This window comes from Hordeum vulgare, chromosome 6H, assembly GCF_904849725.1.
Source record: "Hordeum vulgare subsp. vulgare chromosome 6H, MorexV3_pseudomolecules_assembly, whole genome shotgun sequence".
Lineage (NCBI taxonomy): Eukaryota > Viridiplantae > Streptophyta > Magnoliopsida > Poales > Poaceae > Hordeum > Hordeum vulgare.
Genome location: NC_058523.1, coordinates 554,458,379 through 554,468,632, shown reverse-complemented (window position 1 = coordinate 554,468,632; position 10,254 = coordinate 554,458,379). Strand labels below are relative to the sequence as shown.

Below are 10,254 nucleotides of genomic sequence, written 5' to 3'. Positions count from 1 at the left end.
CTGCAATCATATTAAGAAATATTAGAGGCAGAGAAAACAGCCAGCTACTGTTTGTGGTTGGGAAAAAAATATTGTAATGGATACAACCATTTTTTTTAAGAAAAAAAAAGGTATGAACAGATATCCATGGGCACCTAACCCAATATTAAAGCATCCATGGTTGGACTAATTGAGCTCAGTGGCAGTACAAGGGAGCCTGCTGCTGCCACCAGTTGCAAATTAAAATACTCATCCTATCCCTCTCTAATTAGCAAGCACACTCTTGTGTTTTGACTGATTCAGGCCAAGAGAGAGACATAATTGTATGCTAATCCTGAACAAACCAGTAAATTAAAAAAAACTAACAAATAAAAGCCTTGGTTTATTTATATTCTGCTTATCCATCTGTGCAAGTAGTTCAAAGTGGACACCATGGAATAATTGGTACCAAAGCACCCAGCATGTATTCTAATTCTCTGCAAGGTCATTGACTGGATATTTTATTGCTACATGATGACTAATAATGGAAAGCCTTTCGATCCCCAAAACTGAAAATAGTAGATACATCAAGGGCATCATTCACAAGAATGCAGCCACCGCGAACAATACTCTAAATCCTAGGGAGGACCCCAACAAGTGAAGCCCTCCTTTCTGCAAGAGCCCTAGGCGTCCGTGCACGATGAATGATTATACAAAACTGGACATATATAGCTCAGTCTCGATCTTGTTTTCTCCATTCCGCTTCTTATCTTGTTTTCTCCACTTTACCGCGGTGAAAGGCAAGTATTGTCACGGGAACCATCGCTGCGTTGGAATCATTCATTCCTCCTGCTCGACCATCCTCCGAACGTCCTCGATCACCATCCACGATTCGTGCCCGCCGATCACCTCGGCCTGCTTCTGGGAGCTGCTCCACATCTTTACAGGACAAGAAACAGCGGCCTCAGGATACACAACGCCGAGATGGAGACCATAAAGAAAGAAACAAGCTTTACTTGTACCTGTATGGAAGGCATCTTCTGCTTGAGTCCCGCATAAAGGATCGCATAGATTGGACAAAAGAAGGCATTAGCGCTTAGATAAATATATCCACTTGAGATCCCAATATAGGCCAATGTGTATTTAATTGTTGCAGGACAAGATAACGATGAAGCCAAACGCATAATGGGGCCATCGTTGGTATGGTTTGTTGTTACCAAAGCTAGAGGATATGGGCATAAGGCTAAGAAAGAAACGCTTGGGTAGTAGGTACAAGTTGCAGGAAGCCGGCAACTGAAAGCAAAGTTTCCAGGGCCAACAGAGGAACAATTTCCTCCAAAATAGGGAACAGAGACCAAGAAAGAAGGTTGAGAAGTTCCAACAAAAGATACAAAAAATGTAAACGGGTTTGGACTGCACGCTAACAAGAAAACACACTTGAGCGTCAACAAAAGGTTCTGAGATCATGGTTTGTTAATGAGCGACAAGCACTGCAGAACCAACTCAATACATGGCAAATACTTACCGTTACACCTGCACGATTCACGAGCTTCTGTGGAACAGCATTGACGTCGACACAGTAAAATCGGATTCTGCAGAGCAGATCATGACATAGATCATCAGTTTGTCAACAGAAACTGCAGAGGTGCAGTACTTTGTCAACATGGCGACCAAAGCTCTAACCTCGGATAGTATTCTGCTGCCAACTTCTCCAGCTTAGGCTTCAGATATATGCATTTCCTGCACCAACTCGCCGTCCTACATATTGGAAATGCTGGTATTTATTCTCAATCCAGATTGTAAGACACCTTGGGAGGATTTGGACAGTTCTCACTATGGCAGACAACTACTTCCTCTGTCCCAAAATAACTGTCTCAACTTTGTACTAGCTCTAGTACAAAATTATACTAAGTTTAAGATGCATATTTTGGGACGGAGGGAATACTTGAAATACATCTGGCAAATGGCAATCCATTTACATAGTATGGAGTAGTGTTTAGTGTGTAAAGAGTCTACCGTCGAAACTGATGTAAGAAGGTGATAAACCAAACATTAGTATTTTAGTACTTCCCGACAAGAGTATATATGAGGAAACACCTTATAGTAATTATACTAGTGTATTTATGTGGTAAAAGCAGTACAGGTAAGCAACCTGCCGATCAGCCTAAAAATATCAACCAGAAGCAGAAGCACTGAATCCAACTACTGGCTACAACAACAGCAAAATGGAATGGGCAGGTGGAGCTGCTTATCGTCGCGTTTCAGTGGAGTGAGGCTTCAACTCTGCATCACACAGCCACCAAGATTTGAGTCCACTAGGCACCGGGCATAGTTTAGGCGCCGGTACCAAAACAAGTTACTAGAAGGATCGCGCACAGGACAGCATGCTTTGGGGGTGAAACTGAAGGTGAATTCTTCAATCACCACTCAGAACTGATCATTTCGCGCAAAACACCGGGGGAGCACGTTTCGCCCAACGCCGGTTGAAGGACAACGCACCGAGCTACCAAGAGCCGTACACAGGATAACTAGATGAGCCCCATCTCATCGAAGATGCAAGATTTCTAACCCCCATAAGGCCACACAACCATGAAGCATTGAAGCCTAATCAAGGTTAGCCGAAGCATGATCCATGATAAGTTGATAACCCATTTCATCCTATGCTAATCGGCAGCTAGTTTAGTGTCACCACTGCTGTTTCGAAACCTAGTTAGAATTCAGAGGGAAGCCATGGGTAGGAGGCAGGTGGTTACCAGAGCACGACGATGGGGACGCCGCGCTGCTGGGCCTCGGCGAGGGCCCGGTCCAGCTGATCCTCGCCGCCGATCGGCTCCAGCTCGACCCACGCCGGCCCCTCCTCCTCCTCCTCCTCCATCCCCGTCCCCGTCCTCCCCTCCGCGGCGGCGGCCGCCAGACCCGCACGCCGAAGCCCCGGAGGCAGCGAGATCGAGGCCCGCCGAGCGGGCGCCCTGGAGAGGAACGCGAGGCGGTGCGGGGGAGGCCGTGGCCTGAGACGGGCGCCCCGGCACGGCGCCGCCGCGTCCCCGCCGCCGGGCGCCGCTGCGTGGGCGGAGGTGGTTGCCATTCTGTTTGGGCTCGTCCGGTCTGGGCCTGGGCCTGGGTCCGGTCGCACCAACTGCTATTGGCCCAGGCACCTCGAGCCGAAGTCAAACCGACTGACTGGTCTGGTCTAGCGGTCTAGCCCCGACTCTCCTCACTCCCAGTCTCCCATTCCCCACCGCCACGCGCGGCGTCGCCAGCCATGGACTCCGGCGACGAAGCGAGGTAGCATGGCGCTGAGGACGGCGCTCCCGGCTCTCCCCCGGGCCTTCGCGGCCCGACAGAGGCTGTCCACGCGCGCCTCGTCGGCCCATCTGGAGGAGGATGGCGACGCCCGCCCGGACACCCGGAGCGCCCGCGGGGCGTTCGACGGAATGCCCGGCCGGGACTCCACGGCGGGGACCGACCCCGGCTCCAGCCGCGCCGCCCTAGTCGACTGCGCGCGGCGAGGGATGGGGCGGGAGGCGCTGGGGCATTTCTCGGCCGCGCGACGCCACGGCGAACGTGTCGACGGAGCCATGCTGTCCTGCGCCCTCAAGGCGTGCGGGGCGATGCCGGGCGGCTGCAGGGCCGTCGGGGAGCAGCTGCACTGCCTGTGCGTCAAGTGCGGGCTCGACCGGGCCGATGTCGGCGTCGGCACGGCACTCGTCGACGCGTACACGAAGTGCGGCGGCGTGGAGGACGGTAGGCTGGTGTTCGAGGAAATGCCGCAGAGGAACGTTGGCACGTGGACGTCGTTGCTTGCCGGTTACGCCCAGGGAGGCGCGCACTTGGAAGCCATGTCACTCTTCTTCAGGATGCGCGCCGAGGGGATATGGCCTAACCCGTTCACGTTCACTAGCGCCCTCTCCGCGGCGGCGAGCCAGGGCGCGCTTGATCTCGGGTGGCGCTTACATGCTCAGACGGTCAAGTTTGGATGCCGCTCGACCGTGTTCGTGTGCAATTCCCTGATGAACATGTACTCGAAGTGTGGGCTGGTTGAAGAAGCCAAGGCTGTGTTCTGTGGGATGGAGAACAGGGACATGGTGTCGTGGAACACGTTGATGGCTGGCCTTCTGTTGAATGGTTGTGAAGTGGAAGCCCTGCAGCTCTTCCATGACTCAAGATCAAGCATGGCGAAGCTGTCACAGTCGACCTACTCGACGGTGATCAAGCTATGTGCAAACCTCAAACAGCTGGCCCTTGCACGACAGCTCCACAGCTGTGTGCTAAAACAGGGGTTCAGTTCAGATGGCAATGTCATGACAGCCATTATGGATGCCTACAGCAAATGCGGCGAACTGGATGATGCTTTCAACATATTCTTGCTGATGCCAGGATCGCAGAGTATCGTCTCATGGACTGCTATGATAGGCGGGTGTATTCAGAACGGTGATATTCCTCTTGCTGCCTCACTCTTTAGCAGAATGAGAGAAGACAATGTCAAGCCAAATGAGTTTACCTACTCGACAATGCTCACAACATCACTGCCCATCTTGCCTCCCCAGATTCATGCCCAGATCATCAAAACCAACTACCAGCATGCACCATCTGTTGGAACTGCACTTCTTTCCTCATACTCAAAGCTTGGCAGCACTGAAGAAGCCCTCTCTATATTTAAAACCATTGACCAGAAGGATGTCGTCGCGTGGTCTGCAATGCTGTCATGCTATTCCCAAGCTGGCGACTGTGATGGTGCCACAAATGTGTTCATCAAGATGTCCATGCAAGGTATGAAGCCAAACGAGTTCACCATCTCCAGTGTCATCGATGCATGTGCTGGTCCGACCGCCGGTGTCGACCAGGGCAGGCAGTTCCACGCTGTTTCGATCAAATACAGATACCAGGACGCTGTCTGCGTGGGTAGCGCACTTGTCAGCATGTATGCGAGAAAAGGGAGCATCGACAGCGCTCGAAGCGTCTTTGAGAGGCAGACAGAGAGAGACTTGGTGTCATGGAATTCAATGCTATCAGGTTATGCGCAGCACGGTTACAGCAAGGAGGCCATTGATACGTTTCAGCAGATGGAAGCCGCGGGTGTCGAGATGGATGGCGTCACATTCCTTGCGGTTATCATAGGATGCACTCATGCCGGCCTTGTACAAGAAGGCCAGAGATACTTTGATTCCATGGTTAGAGACCACAACATCAGTCCCACCATGGAGCATTATGCGTGCATGGTGGATCTCTACAGCCGTGCGGGCAAGTTGGATGAAACGATGAACCTTATTGGAGGTATGCCGTTCTCAGCAGGTGCGATGGTATGGCGCACACTGCTAGGTGCATGTAGAGTTCACAAGAATGTCGAGCTTGGGAAGCTGGCTGCAGAGAAGCTGCTATTGCTTGAGCCGCTCGATTCGGCCACATACGTGCTGCTCTCCAACATCTATGCAGCCGCAGGGAAGTGGAAAGAGAGGGATGAAGTGAGGAAGCTCATGGACTCTAAAAAGGTGAAGAAAGAAGCTGGATCCAGCTGGATTCAGATCAAGAACAAAGTGCATTCCTTCATAGCCTCCGACAAATCGCATCCTCTGTCTGACCAGATATATGCCAAGCTCGAGGCGATGACAGCGAGGTTGAAGCGGAATGGTTACTGTCCAAACACGAGCTTCGTGCTCCATGACATGGCGGAGGAGCAGAAGGAAGCCATGCTGGTTACGCACAGCGAGCGGCTGGCTCTTGCCTTCGGTCTGATAGCTACTCCACCAGGGACACCCCTTCAGATCGTAAAAAACCTACGGGTGTGTGGCGACTGCCATGCGGTAATGAAGATGGTGTCGGCAGTTGAGGACAGGGAGATCATCATGCGAGACTGCAGCAGGTTCCACCACTTCAAATCTGGTGCCTGCTCTTGTGGTGATTTCTGGTGATGTAGAGCAGAACAAACTGACAGTTCATACAGCAGACTGGCAATGCCATCCACAAACAATGTGACCTGCAAGTAGGCTCTGGAGTTGATGAGTATGTGTTGTCTGAAGCAGTTATACAAAGTTACAAGCCTACAGGTAGTGGTTCTGTGCCTTTTTGCAGGTAAGATTATACATGAGTCCTCATACAGTTTCCTCTAGTTGTTGTTTTTGAAAGAGCAACATGAGTCATATGGAACGTGGATCTTACACTGACGGTTTAGATGATATAAAACACAAAAAGGAAGCTAAGCATACGTGTTTGTGTTTCTACCGGCTTTGGGCATCTAAATCTTGAAGCCTATACTGAGCCATTGACTATTTAAAAGGAAGAATACCACAATTTTTTTAAAAATTAAATAATGATCCATTGTTGCATTTGGACTGAACCCCGCTGGTCATCCTTTTCTTTAGGCGAGTGCAGCAGCCGACGTAGTATATGATCTTGTTCATCCCGGTGCATATCTGATTTTTGTCTCTGTTATGGACTCATCATTTATTGACCAGGTAACTAAATAATTCCTATTATTTGTTTCCGTTTGTTCAACATGATTATGCACATGAACTTATACCATTATTTATTTGCAAATCCCAGCAGACCATACCAATTTTCGTAATACTCAAAGCAATTTGACCACCATTTGGGAGTGGTTCTAACTACAACGTTTGGTGTGGCCTGTGGATTTTTTTTCAGGATTGTTGCCTACCTTTTGCCAAACGGGTGCGTGACCAAACTTTTTTGTGAACTAATGATCCCCTCTTATATCTATGGGTGTGGGACAGGTCACCATTGTACATTGGCAATTCAAATTTTGTCAGTGGTTGGCGTGGGCCTCGGCGTTTGCTTGCGGTGAGGGCTATATTGATGGTCGTCGATGGTGCAGTCAGAGTCGTTCTTGTGTAGGTGTGATGACGATGACACCGGGTTGCAGCCTCAACGGTGTTCTCTCCTTGGCGACGTGTGTGTGTTCTTATGCGGGTTGCCAGGTCGTCATGTGTGTCCTGTGTGGACGTTCAGGCTGCAGGTGGGACTAATAGCGGGGTCCCTCCACATCCCACTTAATTCCAACACGTTTTGGTGGGTTATAGCCAACAATCCACTAAAATTTAAGTGGGTTAAGTGGGATCAAGTGGGTTCTCACTTTTTAAATGTATTATGTAATTGCATAGGAAGGAAACTGGAAATCAGCACTAATCCATAGAGATAGCGTGGTAAGCAAATATGTACTCTGTATTCTATAATGCATGAAACGGGATGCTGCCTGGCGCCAGAGAGGTGATGAAGGTAACCCAGTAGCTAAGCATGCTACATGAAAGTAAGAAACCTGACTTAGGAATCTTCCTCAGAATTATTCGGTGATGAGGGTGCAAAAAAGATTAAAACCAGTTTCTATCCCACGAGTTGGCATTTAAAAGAAAGTATTATGAGCAGAAAAAACACTGAAGTTCCAAAATGGCTCTGTGCTGAGAACTGTAGAGGAGATAGAGCGTTCATATAAATGAAGTGATGCTAATCACGCTTTTAGCACTACATAAAGAACATAGACATGACAATGAGAATGGAGATCCCGAATCAGGCAATCTTGCACAAACGACTGGCAAATCTGGGGAAAACACATTGCTGGTGCAGCTCTGCCCTGAAAATCTTGAATGATGATTATGTGAAGCTGCACTTCCCTGAAACTTCATATATGTTGAAAGAAGCCTTGGATCATTCTGATGCTGACAGCTGACTGCTCCAGAACTCTGAAAACAGTCCAATTTACAGATTAATACATGTAGTCATCCTTCAAAAGTTAATAAAGTACATGGGAATTAAAGGCAACATGGAAAAATTACCTAGGTGGTTCCAGCATCATCTTGATCACCACCATGGTCTCCGACTGTTAGTTCCACCTTTTGGCGATCTAGAATATCAGAGGCATTCAAAATGAAACATTCAACAGGGATAATATTAAATAAAGTATGGAAAAATAATTAAAAACATATTACCGGCTGACCGAAGCCAATCCTCGAGGCACATCAGCGTCTCAACGGTACTCGGGCTCAAACTACTTCTATGTTCAGTGATGACCCTTCCAGCATTGCTGAATGCAGCCTCCGCGAGCACTGTAGACGCGGACACTGCCAATATGTCCCGCGCTATAGTCGCAAGCACCGGATACTTTGGGGAGTGGATTTCCCACCACTTCAAGATATCCAACTTCTGTCGACGAGGAAACAACTCTTCTTCGAGATATCGTTGCAACTCATTCGAGTTGTGGGATCTTTTCAACCTGAAATGCTTATCCCAATCATCAAGAGTGCCCTCCTCATCCTCCTCTGCAAGCTCATCACCTTCATCACAAGTGCTTTCAAGTTCAGATGCATATTCGACAAATAGGATCTTCATCGCACTCTGTACTTGGGTAAGATATTTCTCGGCGTCATCACCAAATGTTGCAGTCAATCGGAAGTCAACATATTCATATTTGTACCTTGGATCAAAAATTACCGGCACACAACTTGCTAAGAATGACTCCTCAAAATATTTGATCCACTTCTTCTCCATCTCTTTCACCATAGCAATAATGGTAGGATTTTCGTTCAAGACTTCTTTCTCCATTATTTGCTTCACATTCCAGACCTCGTAGAAGTAAAGGTGAGAGGTGGGATATGTCCTACCTGAGACTTTCTTCGTGGCTGTGTAGAAAGTGCCCAAAAGATGGCAAATAGCTTCAACCATCTCCCATTCACTAGTTGAAGGAGCGAATTTATAATCTTTGTCGGCTTCTTTCAAGGCTTCAAACGCTGCTCTGAATGGCAATGACGATTCAAGCATAAGGTACGTTGAATTCCATCTTGTAGGCACATCTACCGAAGGATGGTTTTTACAAGCAAGTCCCACTTGCGCAATCATCTCATCGAATCGCTCCATTCTACCTTGCGAACTTTTGACATACTTCACTGATTCTCTGATTCGATCAACTACCGAAGCCATTGCATCTAGCCCATCTTGCACCACAAGATTCAGTATATGCGCAACACATCTAACATGCAATAATTTTCCACTATGATGGAGAAGATACCTATCTACCAAATTCTTTCTCAAGTGGCCAACCATTGATGTATTGACTGGTGCATTGTCCAGGGTAAAGCTGAAGATTTTCTCTTCAATGTTCCAATCTCTCAAGCTCTTTTGCACCATGTCAAACATGTTATGGGCATTGTGTGGGGTTTCCAAGAGGCAAAATCTGATTAGTTTGTTTTGCAGAGTCCACGAGTCATCAATATAGTGGGCGGTTATGCAAAAGTAACCCAGTTTTTGATTTGACGTCACATGTCACCCGTTAATGATACTCGGGAATTTAGACTGCTAAAGAATGCTTGAATTTCTTTTTTGTGCCTATCATATGAAGCAATGCAATCCTCTTTAATTGTTGCCCTGGATACCACGTCAAACCATGGATTCAAAGTCTTAACAAAAGGACCTAAAGCCAGGGTACTCAACAAAATTAAAAGGTAATTCATGTAGCACAATCAACTCCGCCAGTGCTCTACGTGCACGCCCTTGGTCAAACTTCCAATCAAGATTAATTGCACTATCAGTTCGAATCTTGGCAACCATACCATCCATTTTAGTTTTTTCCTCACATACCCCCAAATGTTTAAGGATATCACTTGTCCCTGTCTTTTTCGAGGCAGGAAAGACTTGGTTGCAATGAGTGCAACGACCTTGTGAGAGCATTCCATCAACATATATCGGTTCTACCTCATTCCAAATTTTGGAATTTAATTTTCGTGGTCTGCGTGAACCAAAGTTTGCTACATTTGGTGACAGAGTTAGAAGTGAAGGTTGTGAAGGGGAGCTTGCCAGTGACTTAGCCTTTTTTCCCTTCTTGCTAAGAATGACACTATCACATTGTTAACGACTGGAGATCTTACCACCTTTTTGGATAGTGATGGCTGCTTATTCTTCTCAACGGGTAAAGATCCAGGTGATGGCTGCTTATTCTTCTCAACGGGTAAAGATCCAGGTGATGGCTGCTTATCCTTATTCAGCCTTCTCTTGCTCTTTGGATTAGTGCACTTTTCTTCACTAGCCTGGGAGAGAAAATTTGTCATGATTAAAAACTGCATCTTTATTTCTTGAACATCAACGCCTTCATGATAAAGTAGTGTGATAATTTTTACCTTTCTCTTTTTCTTGGACGTCGACGACTTCATGACGACTTTGTTCATTTCTTCGTGTTCCCCGTGATGCTCGCTGCTTCTCTGTCTACTTCGCTTCCTTTTCCTACCCTTGTGCTCCTCAAGATCCGGGCCACTAGCCTTCTCAATTTTTATAGCACGCAAGAGCTCAGTACTACCC

At 47.7% G+C, this 10,254-nt stretch overlaps 2 protein-coding genes across 10 annotated transcripts; one reads left to right on the top strand and one right to left on the bottom strand.

The window, feature by feature from the left end:
* Nucleotides 1-417: 417 nt before the first annotated feature.
* Nucleotides 418-3,065, bottom strand: LOC123403833 (thioredoxin-like 3-2, chloroplastic). The gene is made up of 5 exons (XM_045097748.1): nucleotides 2,712-3,065; nucleotides 1,642-1,716; nucleotides 1,484-1,550; nucleotides 981-998; nucleotides 418-897 (listed from the first exon to the last, which is right to left on the bottom strand). Exons 1-5 carry the CDS (start codon nucleotides 3,041-3,043, stop codon nucleotides 799-801), a joined length of 591 nt encoding a protein of 196 aa, XP_044953683.1. The 5' UTR covers nucleotides 3,044-3,065; the 3' UTR covers nucleotides 418-798.
* A 69-nt stretch (nucleotides 3,066-3,134) lies between these two features.
* On the top strand, nucleotides 3,135-7,174 carry LOC123404055 (pentatricopeptide repeat-containing protein At2g27610). Of its 9 annotated transcripts, none has more exons than XM_045097979.1 (4): nucleotides 3,135-6,027; nucleotides 6,318-6,410; nucleotides 6,598-6,624; nucleotides 6,687-7,174. In XM_045097979.1, the coding sequence occupies exon 1, from the start codon at nucleotides 3,249-3,251 to the stop codon at nucleotides 5,865-5,867; it is 2,619 nt and encodes an 872-aa protein (XP_044953914.1). In that variant the 5' UTR covers nucleotides 3,135-3,248; the 3' UTR covers nucleotides 5,868-6,027; nucleotides 6,318-6,410; nucleotides 6,598-6,624; nucleotides 6,687-7,174. The 9 variants fall into 9 exon arrangements, with proteins under 9 accessions (XP_044953914.1, XP_044953913.1, XP_044953912.1 ...); XM_045097978.1 differs by having other exon boundaries at nucleotides 6,499-6,624; XM_045097977.1 differs by having other exon boundaries at nucleotides 3,135-6,002; nucleotides 6,499-7,174.
* The last annotated feature ends 3,080 nt before the right edge of the window (nucleotides 7,175-10,254 follow it).